The sequence below is a fragment of the Hemiscyllium ocellatum genome, chromosome 18 (assembly GCF_020745735.1).
Source record: "Hemiscyllium ocellatum isolate sHemOce1 chromosome 18, sHemOce1.pat.X.cur, whole genome shotgun sequence".
Taxonomy (NCBI): domain Eukaryota; kingdom Metazoa; phylum Chordata; class Chondrichthyes; order Orectolobiformes; family Hemiscylliidae; genus Hemiscyllium; species Hemiscyllium ocellatum.
In genome coordinates this window covers 45,740,546-45,766,976 of record NC_083418.1, presented here as the reverse complement: position 1 = coordinate 45,766,976, position 26,431 = coordinate 45,740,546, and the positions used below count along the sequence as shown (strand labels likewise).

The 26,431-nt window shown below is 39.2% G+C and overlaps 1 protein-coding gene across 6 annotated transcripts in view; it reads right to left on the bottom strand.

Annotated features, from left to right (window-relative positions):
* Window positions 1-26,396, bottom strand: part of pde3b (phosphodiesterase 3B) — a 237,876-nt gene extending 211,480 nt beyond the window's left edge. For all 6 annotated transcript variants that reach the window (XM_060838936.1, XM_060838937.1, XM_060838940.1 and 3 more), the window contains exon 1: window positions 25,240-26,396. In XM_060838936.1, coding sequence (XP_060694919.1) covers window positions 25,240-26,118 — 879 coding nt within the window. In that variant the 5' untranslated portion in view covers window positions 26,119-26,396. The remainder of the gene's footprint in view (window positions 1-25,239) is intronic.
* Window positions 26,397-26,431: the final 35 nt, after the last annotated feature.

Here is a 26,431-nt window from a genome sequence, read left to right as displayed (position 1 = left end):
CTGAACAGGAAAGTAAGAACTTGGCCTTTTTGGTTCTTGTTATTTTGCTTCTGTTCCTTATTTCTGAAAGATTATTTATCCTAAACAAATCCTGGAAAGTACATGACAGTTACAATGCCATTTACTTCATTGTCACAGAATGTATAAAGTGTGCTGCCAATGGGAAATAGGGAATTTCACTACTGGAAAGAAGAGCAATGTGAAGATTAGGTCATCACATGTCATTTTACTGAATATTCCAGACACCCACTATCTGCCCGTCTGTGCTGCCTAGGACTGCCAAGCCACACAGGGCCATCTTTCCTAAAAGCAAACATAAATTAAGTGGATTACAATTTACAACAAAATATCCTGTAGAAATTGCAACTGCTTCCTATCTTCACTGTGGAATACTCCAGCTCTAACTGCAAACTGGAATCTCCTTTGTTCTCAATATCACCCACCAGAGCGAACAGCTTGCTCGTATCTACTTAATCATTCCTTTATTATTTTCAATACTTCGATTAATCAGTCCTCAAGATTACAGAATGTAAATTAATAAGCTAATTCATGCAGCCTTTCCACATAAAACATAATTCTTGAAGCCCAAATATACAGTCATGAATCTGTGTTCCACTCACCCCAAAGTTAAAATATCCTTCTGATGTACACTGCCTTTATCAAAATACTTCAGGTGAAATCTGATCAAGGGTTTGTACAAACAAAACATAACTTTCTCTTTTGTATTCCAATCTTAAGGAATATAAAGAGCTTACCAATACATTTTGACTGCTTATGAGACTGATGTACTAGCATTTAGGAATTCTGACATGAATCAAAGTGGGATGTTTTTGCGGATTGAACCTGAATGCAAAAATGGGAGGAAAATGACCACAACAAGAGTGAGTAAAAAAAAATACTTTACCAGGGGAATTATGAAATAGCTGACAAAAATATCAAGGAGAATGAAAAAATAAGCATATTAATTGGCTGTCAGTGGCATCATAATAACTTGTAGTCTATCAAAAGACAGGTCCTTTGTACACTCCAGATTTCTGGACCCTGGTCTTTCCAGATCTCTGCATCCTGTGCCAGCCTTTTTATTTGCTAAAAAACTACTTTAGAACATAGAACAATACAGCGCAGAACAGGCCCTTCGGCCCTCAATGTTGTGCCGACCTGTGAACTAATCTAAGCCCATCCTACAACACTATCCCATCATCATCCATTTGCTTATCCAAGGATTGTTTAAATGTCTCTTATGTGGCTGAGTTAACTACATTGGCAGGCAGGGCATTCCACGCCCTTACCACTCTCTGCCTCTGACATCTGTCTTACATCAATCACCCCTCAATTTGCAGCTATGACCACTTGTACAAGCCAACATCATCATTCTAGGCAAAAGACTTTCACTATCTACCTTAGCTAATCCTCTGATCACCTTGTCTGTCTCTATCAAATCCCCTCTTAGCCTACTTCTTTGCAATAAAAATAGACCCAAGCCTTTCAAGATCTTCACTCCAGACCAGGCAATGTTCTGCTAAATCTCCTCTGCACCTTTTCCAATGCTTCCACATCCTTCATATAATGGGGCAACCAGAACTGTACACAATATTCCAAGTGCGGCTGCACTTGTGTTTTGTACAGTTGCAGCATGACCTGACAGTTCCGGAGCTCAATTTTTCTACCAATAAAACCTAACACACTGTATGCTTTCTTAACAGCACTATCAACCTGGGTGGCAACTTTCAGGGATCTATGTAGATGGACACCAAGATCCCTCTGCACATCCACACGACCAAGAATCTTTCTACTGACCCAGTATTCTGCCGTCCTGTTATCCTTCCTAAAATGAATCACCTCACATTTATCTGCATTGAACTTCAGAGAAGGTTTACGACAATGTTACCTGGTATGGAAGGTGATAGCTATGAAGAGAGGTTGAATAGGTTAGGTTTGTTTTCATTAGAAAAAAGGAGATTGAGGGGGTACCTGTTCGAGGTTTACAAAATCATGAAGACTATAGACAGGGTGGAGAGAGACAAGCTTTTTCCCAGGATGAAGGATTCCATAACGAGAGGTCACGCTTTCAAGGTGAGAGGTGGGAAAGCTAAAGCCCCCAGAATGACCACCCTGTTCCTTTCAATCCTACCCAGAATCGTTCTGCTGAACCTCTCCTCGACTTTCCTGGAACTCTGCGGAGGCCTACAAAAAACTCCCAGCACTGTGACCTCTCCTCTCCTGTTTCTAACCTCGGCCCATAACACCTCAGTGGACGAGTCCTCACCAAAAGTTCTTTCAGCCACCGTTATACTGCCCTTCACTAACAAGGCCACACCTCCCCCTCTTTGACCACCTTCCCTGTTCTTAATGAAAGAGCTAAATGCTGGAACCTACAACATCAGTTCCTAACCCTGATCTATCCAGGTCTCTGAAATGGCCACAACAAAGTCCCAGGTACCTCTCCGTGCTCTAACCACACCTTCCTTATTTCAGATACTTCTGATGTTGAAGTAGGCACACTTCAAACCAGCTTGCTGTCTGCTAGCACATTCCTGTGACTATGAAATCTTGTCCATGCCCTCCCTATCCTCATTCACTTGTGCACTGGAACTACATCTCAGGTTCCCAACCCTCTGCTGAGTTAGGTTTGAAACCAACTGGTATTAACATTTTCTTCCTTCCTCGTTCCCAGTGAGACCTTCCCTCTACAATGTATTTTAGGGATCTGCTTCCTCTTAATATGCCCAACCCAGACACAACCTGCCCTGAATTATTCAAGAGAAGTCTTGGTTCAGATACATTCCACAGTACTTCAAAGAATCCCTGCAATGCAGATAGAGGCCAATCGGCAAATCAAGATTGCAGCAACCCTTCGAAGCACATCTCACCCAGACCCACCACGCCCCAACGTATCCCCATAACCAAGCATTTTACCGTGGCTAAACCACGTAGCTTATATATTCCTGGACACTATACGGTAACTTAACATGGTCAATCCACCTTGACTGCACATCTTCAGATTGTCGGAGGAAACTGGAGCACTCGGCGTAAACTCACATAGATATGAGTAGGATGCTCTTCAGAGGGTTTGTGCAGCCTCGATGGGCCAAATGGCCTCTTTATACATTATAGGGATTCTATGATTCAATGACATAGGTATCGTTGGCTGGTCAGCATTTATTGCCTGTCCCTGCTAGCCCTCGAGAATGTGAAAGTAAGCTGTTTTCTTGAACCACGGCAGTCCATTTGATGTAGGAAGACCATCAATGCCCTTAGAAAGGGAATTCCAGGATTTCAACCCAACAACAATAAAGCAACAGTGATATATTTCTGAATTAAGATGGTGAGTGACTGAGAGGGAACTTGCAGCTGGGTGGTATTCCCATATATCTGCTGCCCTTGTCTTTCCTGATGGAAATGGTCACATGGTTGCAAGACACGGTCTAAAAATCTTTGACAAATTTCTGGGTTGCATCTCGCAGATAGTACACACTACTGTCACTGAGCATCGGTGGTGAACGAAGTAGATGCTTGCGTATGTGGTACAAACAAGAAGGTATGAATTGTACTGGATGGTGGCAAACTTATTAAGTGATCTTGGAGCTGTACCCAACCAGGTCATTCTTGGTTTGTGCTTTGGAGATGACGACAGGCTTTGGGGAATCAGGTGATGAGTTATTTACTGCGGCCTTCCTAGCCTCTGGCCTGCTTTGATAGTCACTGAACTTATATGGTGAGTCCAGTTGTGTTTCTGGTCAATGGTAACCCCAGGGATGCTGATTGTGGAGATTCAGTGATGGGAACACAACTGAATGTCAAGGTGATATGGTTAGATTGTCTCTTCTTGGAGATGGTTATTGCCTGACATTTGTGTGCCACAAACATGAATTGCCACTTTCAGCCCCAACCCAGATTCTGTCCAGGCCTTGCTGCATTTGTACATGGTTTGCTTCAGTATTTGAGGAGTCATGAATAGTGCTGAACATTGTGTAATCATCAGAAAATAACAACCCCCCCCCACCCACTTCTGACTTATGATGGAGAGAAAGTAAATGATAAAGCAATTTGAAGAACGGTTGGGCAAGGACATGACTCTCAAGAATTCCTGCAGAAATGTCCTGGTCCAGGATCCAGTAATTGGAGTCTAGTAGTGAAGGGAAAACAAATCTATATACACCTATATATATGTATGAAAGCTGGACAACTAAAATATGGCAGTGGACGGATCTAGCAATTAAAAGGAAAAGGCAGATGACAGAATGGATTATGAAGCAATTTGAAAAGTTGGGACATGACACTTGCAAAAAATTCATAACAAGGGGATACAAATCGAAGATTTCACTAATAGGCCAATAGTAGATAATACTTCAAAAAACTGATAAGAATATAAAACGTACTGAATGCAAGGGGAGTTTTGGTGCACATATGAATAAGCTAATAGAGGGGCAGAAGTAATTAAAGATGGGAGGAGGCATGTCTGCACTAGCTGAAAATGTGTTGCTGGAAAAGCGCAGCAGGTCAGGCAGCATCCAAGGAACAGGAGATTCGACGTTTCGGGCAAAAGCCCTTCTTCAGGAAGGGCTTATGCCCGAAACGTCGAATCTCCTGTTCCTTGGATGCTGCCTGACCTGCTGCGCTTTTCCAGCAACACATTTTCAGCTCTGATCTCCAGCATCTGCAGACCTCACTTTCTCCATGTCTGCACTAGACCAATTAGATTCAATTGTCCACTTCTGTTATTGAAGTCTATGAAATTTTACATTGATGTAATATAAATCTATGTAATTCCCAGGAAAATAACAAATATTTTCCATACTGAGGCAGGTGCGCAAGTACATGTTCCCACATGAACTGTCAGAAATAATTATAAGAGAACATAGATACTTTTATTATCCTCTTTGCATAGTAAGGCACATCTGATCCATTGTTTATAAGTAAATCCAAGGATGTATTACTACAGAAAGAAGCATTATGATTTGAAAAGTTTAGCTTTAAATCAATAAATTTTAAAAGACCACTATTCTTCCAGTCGCTATCCACTCAAATTGAAGGCAACTGCAATTCAAATTATGACTACAACTGTTGCTCACATAACACTCATATTAAAAAGTTACGAATAAAAAATGTTCTTTTGATTCAGTTAACACAAGCTTGATTATATCATATCTCTCAGGTTTACGTGTATGCCTTTCATTACAGAAATGCTGTACACTTCTAGGATGCTTTTGTAACATTAAACCAGTCTCTCGCTCATACACTTACACACAGATTCCCATAAGCAGCCGTAATCTTATATGCCTCACTCTCAGTGCCCGAAGATCTGTACTTCCGTTTTGTACTGCTGGCAAAACAAAGCTTTTCACTGTACTTGGGTACATGTGACCATAATAAATCAGACCAAACCATTGCCAACAGGTGTTCTCACCCATATCCACACATTCATCCATGTATCCATATCATACTAGTAGTGTTCACAAATCCTCTTATTAACTCTATTTTGAAACACGGGAAGATATACACAAACTCTTCCACTCTTTCCCTTCGCACCATCTCTCACGTTTCCAATAGACAACGGTACTCATTCATAATTTTTCATTTCAAAAACCACTGAATTGTTGGTCAACACATCTTTTCTCCACCCGACTTAACACAGTTTCTCATGCTGAAATCTTATTACCCTCACCGGCATTCTTTTACAAACCAACCCACACGACTTATTGCATCTTACTGTCCTCTCACATATTCATTCACAAATCCACATTAAAACTCAAATATAGCTCTCCTCCACTTACACAAACTTTCTCTTCTATTCTCTTGCTCCAAACTGACAGTATACACATCCATTCTCTATGTCCAACATGCAAAGGACGTTGTTCATTCTCTGACACACATAATCTTACTGTTTGTAATGTGTGCCAAAAGCATTCTCTTTCCTTGTCTCTGTACTTCACAGGCACAGTAACAATTTTGTACATCAATTTCAACATCAGGAAGTATTTACTGTAACTTCCTTTTTTCATTGGGGTGGGGTGGGGCGGGAAGAGAGAGTAAAGAAAAACTTCAACATGTACTTAATTGGCGTGATGAGAAGAACAGTTCTTGTTGTTAATTTGCTCTTTGGAGGTTGTGCAAACAAGGAAGAAATTACCTTTCTGCCTCAGATTGTTCTGACAGCAATAAGAATTAACTACATAGTCAGGGATTGGAGTTAATGTCAGCCAGGATCTTTTTCACTGGAGTTCCTCCAAAAGTTCAACAGCTTCCATGATGCTAGCTTATAAATAATTAGATTTACTTAATTACATGAATTGCCAAAGTGAATTTAAACTCAAGACTGTTAAATTGTTGTCCAGTGTCATATCAAACATCATACTTTTTTAAAAGAACAAATTGCTACTTTAAGGAATGTCGACTGCTTCAACAAAGAACCTTGTGGAGTTCTGGCAAAACATCTAAACTGGAGACATTCCTCCACAGATGGTGACTCTGAAATATGGTGTGTCTTGATTTCAGCTTGCCAAAGTCTTCACTTTTTTTTAATTTTGTAAATAAACAATAATTTTCATCATTTGCTTATTTTCGGCCCAAACCTGGCTTCTGGAGAGAGAAGGAAAAAATGTTCATCATTAAGTAACATGAACCAGAGTCAATCACAAGGAATCAGAATGTTTCAGACTTCTACTTGGATTATGCCTTTCATACCCAGAGAGATGTTCCAAACGCATTTTTTTATAATTTCATGGTATGGGTGTGCTCTGACATCAGCCGCCTCTATTGCCACATCAAGGCGGTGGTGAACTGCCTTTAACAACCATTGCATTAGGTCTGCAGGTGTACCCACAGTTAGGAAAGGAATTCCAAGTTTTTGAACCACCAACAAATGTAAGATGATCTCATATCAGGATCATGTGGGATTTGGAAGATAACTTACCAATGCTGGTGGTGATCCCAACTTCATCTATCTAAATGACAAGGTTGTCGATTTGGAAGATACTGTTAAAAGGAGGCTACAATATTGTCTTCAGTGTACAACAAAATTGAAAGTGTATATCAGAAAAAAAATTTAAAATGGCCAAATAATGCTAAAACAATGCAACAAGAAAATACTGGATGCATAAAGTCATAGAGCTGTACAGCATGGAAACAGATCCTTTGGTCCAACTCATCCATGCCAATTCACAATAGACAATAGATGCAGGAGTAGGCCATTCAGCCCTTCAAGCCTGCACCGCCATTCAATATGATCATGGCTGATCATTTCTAATCAGTATCCGCTTCCTGCCTTATCTCCATAACCCTTGATTCCACTATCTTTGAGACCTCTATCCAACTCTTTCTTAAATGAATCCAGAGACTGGGCCTCCACTGCCCTCTGGGGCAGAGCATTTCACACAGCCACCACTCTCTGGGTGAAGAAGTTTCTCCTCATCTGTCCTAAATGGTCTACCCCGTATTTTTAAGCTGTGTCCTCTGGTTCGGCACTCACCAGAGTGCTGACTAGATATCCTCGTCCCATTTGCCAGCGTTTCACCCATATCCCTCTAAACCCTTCCTATTCAAATACACATCCAGATGCTTTTTAAATGTTACAATTGTACCAGCCTCCACCACTTCCTCTAGCAGCTCATTCCATACACGCACCACCCTCTGCATGAAAAGATTGCCACTTAGGTCAGTTTTAAATCATTACACTACCTACGCCCTCAAGTTTTAGACTGCCCTGCCCTCAGGCAAAGACCTTGGCTATTCACCCTATCCTTGCCCCACAAGATTGTATATACCTGTATAAGATAACTCCTAAGCCATCTAGCTCCAGGGAAAACAGCCCCAATCTGTTCAGTCTCTCCTTGTAGCTCAAACCCTCCAACCCTAGCGACATCCTTGTAAATCTTTTCCGAGCCCTTTCAAGTTTCACAACATCCTTCCAAAGCAGGGAGACCAAAGGTGAACGCAGTATTCCAAAAGTAGCCTAATCAATGTCCTGCATAGCTGCAACATGACCTCCCAATTCCTTTACTCCATGTACTGACCAGTAAAGGAAAGCATATCAAATGCTTTCTTCACTATCCAGTCAACCTGCGACTCCACTTTCAAGGAACTATCAACCTGCATTTCAAGATCTCATTGTTCAGCAACACTGCCCACGAGGTGTGTAATTCCTGCCCTGATTTGCTTTTCCAAAATGCAGCAACTCACATTTATCTAAATTAAACTCCATCTGCCACTCATCAACCCAGTGGCCCATCTGATCAAGATCCCATTGTATTCAGAGATAATCTTCTTCGCTGTTCCATCACACTTTCAATTTTGGCATCATCTACTAATTTACTAACCATACTTTTTATGTTCACAACCGAATCACTTATATAAATGACAAAAAGCGGTGGATCCACAGTGATTCTTGTGGCACACTGCTGGTCACAAGCCTCCAATCTGAAAAGCCACCCTCCACCTTCACGCTCTGCCTTCTACCTTGGAGCCAGTTCTGTATCCATATGGTTATTTCTCCCTGTATTCCATGTGATTTAACCTGCTAATCAGTATACCAGGAGAAACATTGTCAATCACCTTATTAAAGTCCAGAAATCATATCCACCGCTCTGCCTTCTTCAATCCTCTTTGTTACCTCTTCAAAAAAAACTCAATCAACTTAGTAAGTCACGATTTCCCATACACATAGCCATGTTGACTATCTCTAATTCAGCCGTACCTTTGTAAATACAGGTATAAAATCCTTTATCTGAAAACCCAAAATCCAAGTTTATTCGTGAAATTTATTTTCTCCATAACAAGGTTGTTTGGCATGTAAATAGTTAACCCAACTCCACACTCACTTGACCCACATCACTCAGATGTGACGTGGTGGCGTGGCCCAGCACTAGCAAGCCTCAATTCTGTCTCAGCACTTGTAGTACTCACAGGTGCAACTGCTGTTCTGAAAGAGATTTTTTAAGTTTCACCAGGAAACTGCCACTTATTCCAAAATCTGAAAAATTCCGAATTCTGAAAATCAGCTGGCCCAAAGGGTTTTGGATAAAGGATTGTGTACCTGTACATGTAAACCCTGTCCCTCAGGATTTCTTCCAACAACTTGCCCACCACTGACATTAGGCTCATCAGTCTATAGTTATTTGGCTTTTGCTTCCCACCTTTCTTAAATAGTGGGAAGAACATGTATCGGGTATAAGCAGGCAGAGAAAGAGTCAAGTTCTGAGTTTTGTGAAACAAGAGGCTCAGCTGAGCATGACTCAGATCAGATAAAAACTTAGTTAACAATGGGGTGCTGCAGGCAAGGATAATGGGTTAGCAAGGTGGAAAAGCATTCATGGGGTGAGCCATTTAACAAAATGAAGTAGCATTCAGTATGTGAGGTCAGTTTAACAAGGTGATAAATATTCATCATGTGAAGCCAGTTATTCATTGTGTAACAGCAGATGATTTAATCTTTACTATTGATACTCACTGACTGTAACAGTCACTCAATCAATATTTATGTCGCCTCATCTGGATGCTCCTCTCTGTAAAATGACTATATAATTCATTGAGAAACAGCTGTTCCAGAGAAGACCGTGAACTCATGTCCCTGTGCACATGGGCGATCATTCTCTCTCCCTCCAGGGCCCAGAATAAAGACGAAGGAGGTAAAACTACTGTGTCTCTGAGCATTTGGCTTCGTTTGTGGAGGAGGAATAGGATGACTGTGGCATATGAGCCAACCTTGCTGAGGAGAATGACAAACTGTGAGGGTTGCTCTGATGAATCAGATAAAGAGAAAATAAAGAAATAATACCATAGAAATTCTTCTAATACAGAAGTCAGTCATTTGGTCCATATTACTTATCCCAGTTCTTTGAAAGAACAACTTAGTTCATCCCTGTTTTTGCATTCTACATCTAACTCAGTGTACAAACTCATTATTTTCTGCACTTTCTTTATGAATTCAATCACACAGCTTTTTCATTTTACGTGCAAATTTTCAGCTTGCGCAAAATTCATTATAGTGGCAAAGATAATTATACTTGGGACAATTTAATTGGTTCACTTTCTGTTCCATGTATAGTTTGTTTAATGTTCAAATATAAATTTTTGTTTCCATTTGCACTTGCTAGTTCCTGCCTATTATAGTTTTCTCCTTTTAATCAATATCAAATTTGAGACAACAAAATAAAGGCAAAGAAAGATTTACACGACATGTTTAATGTAACACAACATGTATAATATCACACAGCTTTCATTGCATTGGTTGATGTACACATATTCCAAAAACCAAATGCTTCGTAAAAAATGAAAACTATCCAAACCAATGATATTAAAAACCTTATTGCCTAACAAAACACTGTGACGTATATAAAAATATGCAAATTAGAAGTCTTTTACTGCTAGTTCTCAACTCAGACGTTTTAACTGCACTTTACTATAGTATTATAAATTATGGTTTGATCTCACAACACATGTTGGTTTCAAATAAACTACCACCTAACTGTACAAGAGGTATGAATTGTCAAAATGTTTTCTCAACCACTGACTATGAATGTTGCATAATACTGTTACTCTGATCTTCACAATACCTGACAAACTTCAGATAATCTTTCAATACCACAATTCATATGGCATTAATAAAATCTTTCACAATTGTTGATAGTCCAAGTGATAAAGTTTGTCCATAATTAAAAATGAAAGGTACAATATTACATTAAACCAACTTAAAAGATGATGCATCATTCTTCTCATTTTGTTTTAATTTGAAGTGCTCTGTCAGTTTGCATTTTTCACAATAGTGGAGAGGAGGTGAGGTAAAGCAATGCTGAAAATTGGCAGAGACAAATGTAGAAGCCCTTCAGTGAGATCCTCGGCAGACCTACGTCAACTCGATTTACTAAGCTTTTATGCATCGGCCTCTATGACTTGAACCATTAGAAATCTGTCAATCTCAATTTGAAAATTCAACTGAGCATTTTTGGGAAAAAGAATGCCAGGTTTCTACCAACATTCTACCTAAGTTTACATGAAACAGTATATGTCCAAATTTAAAACTGTGTTTCGAGCTTGCACAATTGATAATCCTTGTAGTGCGGTTTCAACTTGAAGACCATCCTTGAGTACCACTTCGCTCACTTTCGTTGATGTCACACCTTCAGAACAACTTGATCCCAATGCAATTCCAAATCTGCAAAGTCCACCCACTTTCTCCCAAACCACATGATCCTCACTTCTAAAGCACAGAACTAGCCTCTTAACACTAATTCCTAAATCCATAAGCCCCACTAATTCAATGCTACTGCTATATATGCCCTTCCTAGAAACTATGTCCAACAAGGAATTCCTTCCCTCATGTCTTCCATTACATCACATACTTTAAAAAACTAAAATAACAAACAGAAAATGGTGAAAATCCATAGCAGGTCACCAAGTTCGGTTTCAGGTTGATGACATGTCATTAGTTTTGCCTGCCCTGCTGAGTATTCCCAGCATGTGATGTTTCTATTTCACATTTTCAGCATCGGCGGTATTTTACTTGGTTATTAGTGTTTAAAAAGGCTAACATTAATCATACAGTTTAAATGAGCATTCAGTAGCAATTAGATTGCTGATTTATAAATTTGTGAGCATGTACACAATCATATTTAAAGCCAAAAGTATAATCATCACTTCTATACACTTTGTACGATATATTTATTTTATTCATATATGTCACACATATATAATATATTATTAGATTTACTTGACCACCATATATCAGTAACTCTGCTGTACTGCTATATTACATACATAACATATCCTTTGATTTATTTTGGGCAGAACCACAGGACCGAAGAAGGGCTCATGCCCGAAATGTCGATTCTCCTGCTCCTTGGATGCTGCCTGACCTGCTGCGCTTTTCCAGCAACACATTTTCAGCAAAACCACAGGAAGTCTACCTGTTTCCAAGAATTTTAGCACTATCTTTTCAATTAGGGGTGCTCAATAAAATGTGGGTCTCAGTAACAAAGTCAACACTTGAATAACTAACATGAAAATGACCAGGGAGAAAACTATCAAACTCTGAAATGTAAATTTCCAAAACAGATAGGCTAATAAATATGCAGTCCACTGGATTTTCCTGTCATGTTAAGCAAGTAACCAGTTGCTGAAACCAGTTCTGGCATTTACCAAGTCTGGTTAGCACCAGGAGATGCAGCTCCAGTTGCAAAATTCAATATCCTTACTTTAAACTGCAATAAAAACAATGTTAAAACACCAAGAAAGATTGAAGTTTGCAGAGGTGGATATTTGCCGATTACTTTAATGTTGGTTTTAGACGCTGTGGTTTCAATCAGTGAACCAGGTCAGCTTCCTTGCTGAATGGCCATCCGGTCAGGTGACTGTCATTGCAGTTTAGACAATAGAAAAAAGTTCACTGAACAATGCTATTATGCTCATGTGGCAGTTTCAGCAAAACTGGTAAACCTTAGAAAACAAGGCAGGAATGTCAACGAAAATAACTTTATTGATGGGAAAATAACTGCTAGAAAGGAATGTTCTGAAGGGAGAAGCAAAAAGGAAAATGTTAATCTTGAGCCACGTAATTTAATTGTTGAAAGTAAAGCAAATTGAAAATCGTCATAATATTAGCAATAGAAAATTAGAATCCTTATCAAGATGACAGAAAACTTCTGTTACTGAAATAATATTTTATTTTCAAAATGCACTATGTTTGACTGTAAAGGAAGAATCAGATGTGTTCTTGAAGACAGCAATTCACAGAAAAAAAATTCAGACTTTAGTGAATATGTTTCTTTATTTTCTCTAGAAATCTCACGTACAAAATTTAAAATCCTTTATTAACAGACAGTTCAAGAGTCAGTACACTGCTCCAGGATACTAGGCAAGATACAAAACATTTGTGTTGACATACTATCAGGATCGCAGAAACTTTATTTTCCACAATCAAAATTACTTCACTTATGTTACTGATTTGTTTTAAAAAAAATGTCACCTAGCTAACTGATGTAATTTTCAACTTAATACGTTTTCCAAGAATTTTAACGATGGTAGAGTATCACGAACAATGAGAATAATGGAAATAGTTACCTCTCTCAAATGCAAGACAAATTGGATCCTGATCTCATTTGTCTTCTTCACCATACAAATGTTTAGCAGATGACTGATGAGGATACGAGTTGGGGTGGAAATCACTGACTGACTTAAAGAAATAGAGAGAAAGTAGATCTGTGACAGTATCATTCTCTTTTATTTATTTAAATGCAGATTATTTTGATTATAGAAAATAAAGTTAAATTTCATTGAACTGATACAGTATCTTTTGAAATTCCAGGCAATTAAGTCTGGTTTACATAATCTTCAGGAACAACAAATGGACTGTAATTCTTTTTGTTATAGCGGACTTGTAAATAATGCAGTAATAATAAAGGTTTATACATTTCAGCATCACTAATACTCAAAATTAATTAATCAAATAATTGATCAATATGAATTTATAGTCTTATAACACAATATACATTTTTACAGCAAGTACCAAAGACACAAAGGCTCAGATAATGTTTGCCATAGAAAGAGATCTTTACTGAAGAAAAACAAGTCCAACAACTTAATAATACTTGTTTGATTCTCCAATGTTTATTAATTGTACATTCAAAAATCTGCTGCAAGTGGTTTAGCTATTAGAATCAAAGTTATGTACCTGTGCTTTGCAGCTCAATAAGGTAACATATTAACATATTAACTAAGAGCTGATGTAAATCATCAGCCCTTTGCAGCTGTTCTGTCATTCAACAAGATCGTGCCTGACCTGACTGTGGCCTCAACTCCATATACTTGCTCAACAATAACCTTGGAATCCTCTGATAGACAAGGGACCTTATGGAAATTTATAAAGTCATGAGGGGCATGGATAGGATAGAGAGACAAGGTATTTTCCCTGGGTAGGGGAGTCCAGAACTAGAGGGCATAGAAAGGATGGACACTGCGAATTTGTTTCCATCAGGCGGGGATACTAGGACCTGTGGGCACAGCCTTAGAATTAGAGGGGGTCAATTTAAAATGAAAATAAAAGGGACATTTCTTCAGCCAGAGAGTGGTGAGCCTGTAGAATTCATTGCCATGGAGCACAGTGGAGGCCAGGATGCTAAATGTCTTCAAGGCGGAGATTGATAAATTCTTAATCTCTCAAAGAATTGAGGGATACGGGAGAGTGTGGGCAAGTGGCATTGAAATGCCCATCAGCCATGATTGAATGGCTGAGTGGACTCGATGGGCCGAATTGCCTTACTTCCACTCCTATGTCTTATGGTCTTATTTACAGCGAGTGGGGAAACATTGAAAAGGGACCTAATGGGGCAACATTTTCACGCAGAGGGTGGTGCTAGGATGGAATGAGCTGATAGATGAAGTGGTGGAGGCTGGTACAATTCCAACATTTAAAAGGCATCTGGATGGGTATATGAATAGTAAGGGTTGAGAGGGATACGGGCCAAGTGCTGGCACATGGGACTAGATTAGGTTAAGATATCTGGTCAGCATGGACAAGTTGGACCAAAGGGTCTGTTTACATGCTATACATTTCTATGAATCTATATATTTATCTTCTGCTTTCACTGCTCTTTGGGGAAGAGAGTTCCAAAAACTCATAATTCTTAAGGAAAATAACTCTTCTATTTCCATCTTAAATTGAAGATTCTGGTTTTTAAACTACATACCCTAACTATAACAATAGGTAACAGCTGTTCAGCATTCACCTTGTCTAGTCCTTGGAGGATCTTTTATGTCTTAATAAAGTCAATTAACATGTTAAAACTCTCCATTTCTTTAAAATAATCAGAGTTCCATCCCATTTCATATCTTCAAACTTCTGATAAATCTTTCTACATCGAAAGACAGAAATGAGATCAGAATCCAACTTGTCCTGCATTTGACATGTGGCAACCATTTCAGTTCTCATTGTTCACGAGACTCTACCTTCAATAAATTTCTTGGAAAACAGATCAAGATGAAAATTACATTAGCTAGCTAGGTGACATCACTAGTCTACTTATGTTTTTAAACTTTCTTTTTTGTAATCCTGGTCCTATGTACTATCACAATGGGAAAGCTCCTATTTTCCCTAGTACTAATGCCAGTGTCCCAAGAATCAAAGCCATTCTTTTCTTGACCAACCTTTGAGTCATACACCTAATTGTCTAATTTTATTTACCCTACACCCAACTTGCTCATGGCTCAGACAACAGTGCCTAGATTACTACATTTGAGGTTCCGGCTTTAAATTTAGTTCCTAGCTGCTTGTGTTCTCCCTGGCAACATCCTTGGAAGTCTTTTCTGAACCCTTTCAAGTTTCACAACATTCTTTTGATTGGAGGGAGACCAGAATTGCACACAATATTCCAAAAGTGGTCTAACCAATGTCCTGTACAGCCACAACATGACCTCCCAACTCCTGAACTCAATACTCTATCCGATAAAGGAAAGCAGACCAAATGTCTTCTCCCCATCCGATCTACCTGCAACTCCACTTTCAAGGAGCTATAAACCTCCATTCCAAACTCTTTTTGTTCAGCAACACTCCCTGGGACCTTACCATTAAGTGTATACATCCTGCTTGGATTTCATTTTCCAAAATAAATCACCTCGTTTTTATCCGAATTAAATTCCATCTGCCACTCCTCAGCCCACTGGCCTATCTGATCAAGATCCTGCTGTCATCTGAGGTAACCTTCTTTGCTGTCCAATACACCTCCAATTTTGTTATCACCTGCAGATTTACGTCGAATTCTCTATTCCTGAGATGCTGCCTGGCCTGCTGTGCTTTGACCAGCAACACATTTGCAGCTGTGATCTCCAGCATCTGCAGACCTCATTTTTTACTTGCAGATTTACTAACTCTATCTCCTTTGCTCACATCCAAATAATTAAATATAAATGATGAAAAGCAGTGGTCCCAGCAGTGATCCTTGTGGCACATCACTGGTCACAGGCCCCCAGTCTGAAAAGCAACCCTCCACCACCACCCCAAGTCTTCTACCTTCAAGCCAGTTCTGTATCCATGTGGCTATATCTCCCTACATGCGACATGATCTAACCTTGCTAACCAGTATACCATGAGGTGCCTTGTCAAACACTGATGCAAAATACTCATTTAGTATCTCCCCAATCTACTGTGGTTCCAAACATAGGCTGCCTTGATGATCTTTGAGCGGCCCTATTCTCTCCCTAGTTACCCTTTTGTCTTTAATAGATCTACAAAATCTCTTTGGATTTTCCTTAACTCTACTTCCAAAGCTATCTCATGCCCCCTTTTTGCTATTCTGATTTCCCTCTTAATTATACTTCTACTGCCTTTATACTCTTTGAAAGGTTCACTCAATCTCTCCTATCTATATCTGACATATGCTTCCTTCTTTTTCTTACCAAACCTCAATTTCTCAAGTCATCCAGCATTCCCTACATCCACCAGCATTTCCTTTCACCCTAACAGTAATACGCTGTCTCTGGACTCTCGTTATCTCATTTCTGAAGGCTTCCCATTTTCTAGCTGTCCCTTCACCTGCGAACATCTGCCCCCAGTCAGCTTATGAAAGTTCTTCCCTAGTACTTCCACAACTAGCCTTCCTCCAAGTGTGAGCTTCAACGTTTAGATCTGGTCTACTTCGCTCCATCACAATTTAAAGCTAATAGAATTAGGGTCGCTGGCCCTAAAGTGCTCCCCTACTGACACCTCAGTCGCCTGCCCTGCCTTATTCCCCAAGAGTAGGTCATTTTAGCACCTTCTCTTCTCAGAACATCCACATACTGAATCACAAAATTTTCTTAGACACACTTAAGTTCCTCTCATCTAAACCTTAACACTATGACAGTCCCAGTCAATGTTTGCAAAGTTAAAAATTCCTACCGTAAGCACCCTATTATTCTTACAGATAACTGAGGTCTCCTTACAAATTTGTTTTTTGATTTCTTGCTGACTATTGGCGGGGCGGGGGGTACTACAATACAGTCCCAATAAGGTGATCTTCCTTTTCCTATTTCTCAGTTCCACCAAATACCTTCCCTGGATGTCGTCCCAGGAATGTCTTCCCTAAGTATAGCTGTAATGCTATCCCTTATCAAAAATGCTACACCCCATCTCTTGCCCCCCTTTCTATCCTTCATATAGCATTTGTGTCCTAAGCAACATCTCTGGAATTGCTATCATACCCGAGTTCCATATTTCTAACCATGCCCGGAGTTCATCTGCCTTACTGGTTAGGCTTCTTACATTGAAACAAATGCAGTTTAATTTGTCAGTCCTGCAAGGTTCTTGGCTTTGTCCCTGCCAACTAATTATTTGACTTGAAAAAAAACAAAATAATACAGAAAGCAAAAAACTACAGATCTGGAAATGTGCACAAACAGCTTTGAAATCTGAAATAAAATCACAAAGTGTTGAAAATATTCCGCATCTATGGATAGAGAAATGCAGCTATGTTTCAGTTCTGACAAACGCTCATCAACCTGGAACATGAACTTTGTTTCTCTCTCTACAGATTTTGCATAGCTGTTGAGTGTTTCCAGCATTTTCTGTTAGAATTAATAAAATTTGGAATGTCACCATCATACTTCAAGTACTGTTAGATGATCTGGAAATTGTATTTACCAAGACACACGTAGCAGAAAATTCTCAGACACAATCCCTCATGGATCTGTTAGCTAAATCTAGCAAGGGTATTCTGAATGCTCTTAACTGCCTGCTATCCAGAAATAGCAACATTTGTTGAGGAAAGGATCGAAGTATTCTGTAACACTGTCCAAGTTCAAATAACCTTCTGAAAATGCACAGTTCACACTTAAAGAGATGGCTTAGATGTTCATTACCCTCAAGAGCCATAAAATTTAGCAGGATAAAAATCAAAATAATTGTATTGAAGAGTGGTTAATATTTTCATTCATGTTAGACATTCAATATAGCTGAAGAGTAACATATATATTGGAGATAGGCACATTTGTAAGATGAACCTAGATTCTATTGACGAATACACAGTCTGAAGCCAATGAAATGCTGTATATTTTTAAACAAAGGTCACAATTCATCTTTTGGTCTTGCCGAAATATTTAACAATTTCAAATTAAAATAATGAACTTATGGCCGTCTTTGCCAGAAGTTTGCTGCAGTGTGGTATTTCATCTGATAGAATTTAGAAACAATGATGAGGAAAACTTATTTTTGGTAGTAAGTGAAGGATGAATAGTATCCAGGACACTGAAGTCTCACAATTCCTGTCTAATAATTTATAAATAAAAGCAAAATACTGTGGATACTGGAAATCTTATAAAATTACTAAGTGCTGGAAAACACAGATCTGACAACACCTGACAGGTCAAGAGCTCATGTGCCAATTCAAATAGATTATTCATCAAAATTTTTCCAGCGCTGTTTTCATCATTCATTAATAATGTTTTGGAACATTTAACTTCCCTCTAAATTTGCTGACACATTTCTCACAAGGTGTCATCTGAAGAACATTATCTCCAGTCATACAACATACTTTCAGTACTATGTTGATCTATCTGCCAAGAGACGACATCCAAATCCTACAACAAAGCTTGAACTGACCACCACCTTATACAGTAGTGAATGTGCTACCAAATGTAGGATAAAGATGGAGAAGGGGAACAAACTGACAACAATAATTAAAATTGGAATGGTTATGTATCGATCATATCTTTTTATTTTTCTGTTTTTATTTATTGTGGACTGAAATGGGACTTCTGAAAACCAAGGATTGTCGAGGGACTGCTGCACTTTTTAAAACCAAACTACCAGCACTTATCCAAAGTTACTTTTGCTTTTAGTAGAGGTTTAGTTGCAGACAAACTAGCATCAAGGAGTGTGTTGAAGATGAGATGCAGTCGGGGGTAAGTAGGTGTCAGTGACGAAGGCCTTCTGCCTGCCAACAACTATGAGACTGATTTCCAGGTAGCTGAACAGCTTGTGTGTATAAACAAATTGCCAAAAGCCTTCAGAACTTTGGAAGGGTGGAGAGGTCTTCTCTTTCCAGTTAAAAAAACTAAAGTCTGAAGAAAGTCTGTTGATCTTTCCTCACCAGTAACCGTAAGCTGTGACTTTTAAACAATGTCAGAAACTTTCAATTGTGAAATAGTCACTCAGTGCCTCTTGCAAGCAAGAGAGAGCGCGGCAAACCTGTGGACAGAGACCACTTAACTGTCTTCTCCCTTTCTCTCTGAACCCATAATATCAACTTTGCTTTGTCTGTCTCTGTCTATCCATATATGTTTGTAGGATAAAGAGCTAGATGTTGACAATTCACAATTGTTTACCTGTAGCTGGTGTCAACTCATGCTTCAGACGTTCTATTAACTTGGCTCTAAACAAAGTCAGCTGAACTGCAGAATTCTGCATACGTTTATAAAATCTTTCACTTTTGTGACCACTCCAAAACAGCAGGGCTGGATTTCCAATGCAAACTGCCCCAGTGGGACATGAAAGTTAATTTTCCAATACAGTTTGTTTTATCCATTAACGAAAATACAACATGCAGGTGAAGAGGAATAGTACATTGCACAACTGATTTGTGAAATTCTAATGTTATAAACAAAATTAATACTTGACCCAGTTCAACATTAGAAGACTAAAACTAAACAATAAAACATTAAGGGCAAAAAGCAAGAAAAAGACTCGCAAACCAGATATCATAACCTAAACTCGTCTCATTTACTAGGACCTGGCTCATATCCCTCCAAACTCTTCCCATTAATATACCCATCCAGATACCTTTTAAATGTTGGAATTGTACCAGTCTCCACCACTTCCTTTGGTAGCTCATCCATACATGCACCACTCTCTGCATGAAAAGGTTGACCTATTATGTTCCTTTTAAATTTCTCCACACTCACTGTAAATTTATGCCCTGTAGTTCTGGAGTCCCTCATCCCAGGGAAAAGACCTTGTGTACTTACCCTATCATGCCCCTCATGATTTTATAAATCACTGTAAGGTCACGCCTCAGCTTCCAACACAGCATGGACAAGTTGGACCAATGGGTCTGTTTCCATCCTGTACATCTCCATTAACTTATGACTCTGTGACAATCACACTAAGCATTTTAGCGCAGTTTATTTTTCTTGAAGTGCAAGATTTTGATTAGGAGAACAAATGCACTCTTTCACTTTGTGATGCATTGCATTGCAACTCTTACACTAAAGAATTTTCAAGTAACAATGTTCTTTTCATTCAACTGTTGAATTTAATCTGAAAAAGGCTGATGACTGTCGACTTCAACTCAATATATTGTTGCGTTGATAATTTAACAGAAGAGAATACAATCATTTTATAGTGATGTGACCTGAGTTTGTGCAACTACGACCTGATGTGACCTGCAATTCAATTTGTAAGAGCAAAAAGCAACTACCTAGTATTAATAACAAGTGCCAATTCCAATCTAACCATTCTGTTCATAAATACACAGACTTTGTCAGACAGAAATCCAAAGTCTCAGAACCTCAGATCAAACCAGAGATATAATTATTTCTCTTAAACGTAATAACAGCCTTCCAAAAAATGTTGTTAATTATGCCTGGAAATGCATTTTGATCATTTCTGCAACATTGCTGACTAGAACAGTAACAAAAGCATTATTTCACTAAGTTTAAATGTATCAAAACCCTCACAAAAAGCACAGATTTCAGGTGAATCAATTTTTCACCCATATTCAGGAAAACTAGTGTTTTCCAGCTCAAACTACATACAGCTCATTCCAGTTGACACATTTTCATCCCTTACAAGTCAGAACATTCAAAGACACATGCAGGCAACCCAAACTGGCTGTTCAGTACTGTAAAGGAGGAAATACTGCATCGATGGGTGTCATATTTTGTATCATTGACAAGTAAAGCAGATAATTAGTGTGCACTCAGTTTACTTGAAAATCCCATACACATTAAACAGCTAAGATTGCACAGACAACAATTCATACTCCTGCTGCTTCTAGCTTGTTCTCAAACTGCACACACCAGTTGATCATGTGATTTCATCTGGTTCTTGGCTTATTAGTATAGCCGCAAATGTGTTGCTGGTCAAAGCACAGCAGGCCAGGCAGCATCTCAGGAACAGAGAATTCGACGTTTCGAGCATAAGCCCTTCATCAGGAATAAGAGAGAGTAGCCAAGCAGGCTAAGATAAAAGGTAGGGAGGAGGGACTAGGGGGAGGGGCGATGGAGGTGGGATAGGTGGAAGGAGGTCAAGGTGAGGGTGATAGGCCGGAGTGGGGTGGTATAGCCATCTCTTCAAGCAGCAGAGCTCTTAAAGCAATAACAATCGTCCCCTTCCCCAACCATAAAAGGTTACATCCTGTCCAAGTGAAATACATAAATAAGTGCAACAGCAAAACTACTTACAACCATAACTGACATATTTGTAAGTTTAAAAGTCTGCATTAGGTTTGAGTGGTTTCACGGTTCTTTCAGTTCCTATGTTGGTAGAACCTTCCTGAGATTGAGACGTCATAGGGATGTTCAACTTATGGCTGTGTTGGAATCTTGCATGTTATTAGTGCTGCCCTGCAGTTTTCCACTCTTATTGTGCCCAAAGTTGATTTCTGTTTCTCCTCAAAGTTGCTCCATTGTGTAACTTTTGAGTAACCAAGTTCCCTTTGTAGGATCTATGATTCTAACATTTTGTCCAATAAGTAGACTAAGCAGTTCTGCACCTGTTGATCATGTATCTTTTCTTTGAGAAGACTGCTCCTGAGATTTTGATCAATTAATGGCTAGGCAAGGTTGTCTTAATTGGCCTTACAAACATGATGCCAAGTCCATATCCAGGAGGTGCAGCCATTTTAGTATGAGGTTTTCACAGGTGTCAAAGTCATATTCCTGTACTTTTACATCAAGTTGCCGTCAACTGGTGGTGGTATTTAAGTCACCAAATCATTTCCACCTCCCAGCATCTGTCCAAACCCTTCCTATTCATATACCCATCCAGATGCCTTTTAAATGGTGCAATTGTACTAGCCTCCGCCAATTCCTCTGGCAGCTAATTCCATACATGTACCACCCTTGAAGTGCCCTAAACCTATGCCCTCTAGTTCTGAACTCCCCCCATCCAAGGAAAAGACCTTGTTTATTTACCCTATCCATTCCCCTCATGATTTAATAAACCTCTGTAAGGTCACCCCTCAGCCTCTGACACTCCAGGGAAAACAGCCCCAGCCTATTCAACCTCTTCCTATAGTTCAAATCCCCAACACCAGCAACATCCTCGTAAATCTTTTCTGAACCCTTTCAAGCTTCACAACATCTTTCCGATAGGAAGGAAACCAGAACTGCATGCAATATTCCGACAGTGGACTGACCCATGTCCTATACAGCCGCAACATGATCTCCCAACTCTTGTACTCAATACTGACCATGAATTGTGAGCCACACAAAATATCAAATTCTTCAGCAAAATGAAGCCTCGTTTATCCTGTTGTTGTAAAATTTATTCAATCGCTGCAAAAAAATCAAGAACATTCTGATTATCTTTTACATTCTGACTTGGAGTACACAAAGTGAAAATTGGACTAGAATTTACCAGAAATTTGATCACATTTATTTGAAATCATAGGAGCTGTTGATTGCTTGTTGAAGAAGAAACTTTTGATTCACTTCCACCAAGTTAAAAGAAACAAAAAAAATGGAAAAACAACATAAGATTATCAGCTACACCGGCCTTTTACATCAGATACCTCAGCTGGAAACAAAACCAAAAACTTCATTTCAGCTAATTTGTTACGAAAGCACAGAAATTCACGCTACAACTTGCCATTCAACTTACAGAATTTCTTAAAATAATTTAATCAGTTAATGTAACAGCGTTGTTACAGAACATTTTAGAAATGTTACTGTACTGTTACTTTCATGTTCCAAAAATATTTAATATATTCAAAGGATATCATCAATCTTCAGTAAGATGATGTTAGTATTCACATTTGATCAAGTAATCCTCACTGTATCTATACTACATAATATATTTATGGCCATTCAGGATTATTTGAAGTCAAACAATAAGAATCTCAGTCGTCAATATTGATAGGTTTATCCTGAAAATGTGACTCAGGTTGGCTGGTCAGCAATTATTAGGGTTTTCATTAGACTGCTTGCAGCTGCCACCTCAAGCAGCTATTTGCACATTTCCACTCTTCTAATACATAATTCCCAAATGTGTCTTACTTCACAAGAATATATGTGAAAAAAAATGTTCCATGCTATGTTATTTGCTTTAATTTCTAAATTAAGGCAATGCCAAGTGGAAGCTGTATGTCCACAATAAATAAAAACAGGAATTCACCAGTCAGACTGCTTGTGTATCTTCAAACAGCTAAGCACAAACTATTCACATTGACAGCAACTTGGAGAGGTTTACGGGTCCACTAATTTCGGATGATCAACAACTTCCATATGTTATACCACCTTTACAAAGAAAGATGAAAAGGTTCTTCACAAGTATGACATGATTAATGCATGCCACCAAGAAAAGCAGAGTGCAAATTTGGCCAATGATGGATCATCAAACTTATAAAAGGTGAAGGTACTTTAAGAAACAGCTTTGAAACAATGAAAGCTCGCTCATAATAATGGTGAAAATGAATACAGGATACACAAGAGGGAGGAAACCAAAAGGGACGTAATATTTAAAGTTAAGTTGGGAATAAAGATTAAATAGAAAACAATGGCCAATAAGTGAAAATGTCAACAAGTGCCCAGGAATGCGTCCACGACCACACAATCTTGTAAACGGAGATAAATAATACAATTTTAACCGCTTGCTATCCAATCAATACTCATGTTGGTAAGCCTCCAGTATTATATTGCTGAGCAAGTTCTCATGAAATAATACAGTTTAAAAGATATACAAAGGTTAAATTCCATTGTGAAAAAAATCTGCACTGAAATCTTGATTTCCCCAAATTCCTCAAAACTACTTGATATAACCCAGCTCTAATGCTAATCTTTTTCCAGAATTGAGCAGAAGGCAAAATATTCTAAGACTGATTCCATACCCAACAAATATACATCAATACTAACTGAGTTTTTGCATAACAAAATTAGAAAAAAAAATCTGATCCAAACATTTTTTTCCTTTACAAAAGAATTATCATACCTTCACAATTTAAAAACATTGCAAATAACCTGTTGTTGGTATACATTTTATCAACAACAAAATCTCTACAGAGTATTCATCTGCTCAATATCTATCAATACATATTGATTCAAAAAGCTTTTATTATTACCAGTTAAAAAAGTGTCCCACATTTTGACAAACCAGTACTGTATATGCTTTCTGTGCATTTAGCAAAATACAACCTATAAACGTTGTTCACCTACCTGGCTTTTAAGTGATGAATCAAGACTTTACATGTGGCTTTGACATTACCACCTGCTCTAATCTTGAAAATTCATTTAAATTATTTTAACATATTTAGAAAGTGATAGCAATTACACATCACAAAATTAGAGCAATCCATAAGCATACTAGTTTTAAATTCAATTCAAATTGAGAAACTTTGGCAGCTTCATAAACTAACAACCAGAGATCAGGTTTTTCTTTTTAATTCTGCATATCAATCATACTTGCTACGAACATTAGGCTTCCACCTAGAATTTAGGAATGGAACTAAGAACTGCTCTGTGGAGTTTGTGTGGGTCGCTTGGAGTTATGATCTAAAAATTTAAATTGTTAACAGAAATTCTTTCCAACAGTAAACTAACAAAATATATTATACATTGGACAACACTGCACTGCTTTGTTTCATAATATATTTTGTTATTGTATCTTGTACGTAAAGGAAGGCAATGTCAAGTGCTTTGCCAACTAGAGTCAGAACTTGAGTGTTATTTAAGAATGTTGAGTTTTATTTGAGCGTATACTGTATATAACTGTGTTCTTCCAATAAATTTCATGTACCATGCAAAAAAGTTTTCATTTGGCTCTCTACTAAATGAACTGCAATTATAAGCACAATGAATCTCATCATAAACATGTTAGTATGACACTTCTTTAAAGGACATAACGTTCTACAAAAGCATAAAGATTTCGCGAACGTTACAGTCTGGTTTGGGAAATTATTACAGAACTTGCACCTGTATCATTTAAAATTTTTCAAAGCACGGTGGAGAAACGCATGCCAGTTTCGAAGCGGTTTACAAACATTACGCATGTGTTTTTTTAAAATATCATGCGGATACATTAAGGAATTTCAAAAATAACATGTCAAGTTAAACAAATCGTACCTGCTCTCTCGATATGCAAGGCAACGATGTCCTCCTGGGCATCTTGCACCCACCATAATAGTTGGTTGATGTTTCTCCCAACGAAACACAACTCGATCTCCTTCGCGGTTTGATCACTGGGATTTTTTCTTCAGTGGTTATCCTGCGACGAGCTTCTTTCGGAAATAGGTAATCAAAATATACAGCAATGGTAGCCCCCACCATCCCGACCCCACAGGCCAAGAGGGGTCTTAGAGCTGTTGGGAGGGCGATCAAACTGGTGATGGAAGCCAACCTAAGAACGCCGGCGAACAGCAAGATCAGGACGCTTTGTTTCACTTTCAAAGTGGAGAGCAATGTCAGCAAGCCCACACAACCCAGCACCACGGTCGGAGCCAGCAACCTGCAAAGATACAGCTGGTCCTCACCGAGCAAAACTTGCACCACCAAGAAATCTCCGAGGTAGCAACATGGAGGCAGTGACAGAAGCCAAGCCGTGCTGCTTTCTCGTTTGCTCTTCCTCAGATAAAATGTCAACCAAAAGAAGGCACAGCAGATGCTAAAGAGAGGGCTGACAGACTGGAATGCGATTGCCCATGCCGTCTGGAAAGTCTGCAGCAAGGATGAAAGAAACTGCGCGTCCAGGCATCTCCTGGCCAGGATGGATAGCGCGACGATTGCAAAGGCACTGCAGCCGCCCCCGAGGTAAAAGGCTGCAAGTTTCGGACGCACCAAGCCGAGTCTCTCCAAGTTACACCACCTGCAGATTGAAAACCCGCCGTCCTGTTTCAGAGGGGTGACGCAGCTCTTCACATAACCGTTGCGACTGTTCTCCTCCTGACACTTGGCGTTGCTGGTGTTGTTGTGCGCCGCCGAATCCCCCTCCTCCCTCAACGCCATGTTTAAGTTTTCTTCCCGTCCTCTTTCGTGTGTTATTCCGCACACGCACTCGGCAATCTGTACCCGCTGCCGGGCTCTGCGCGCCGATATCACTCGCTCACTCCACTAGGGCGAGGGCAGACACCGAGCGTTTTGCCCGAAGAGTGATCGGACAGACAGAGGCCACATACTGCGCTCTCCCATAGGCACCAGCACACGCACATAAACACATTGAAAGCGACCTGAGCTCGCGACCCCCTCCCCCCACCACTCCCTGGGCTCCGCGAAGCCTCTGTTGCTACAGCACCGCACGAGCTCTCGCGTGCGCGTCAGC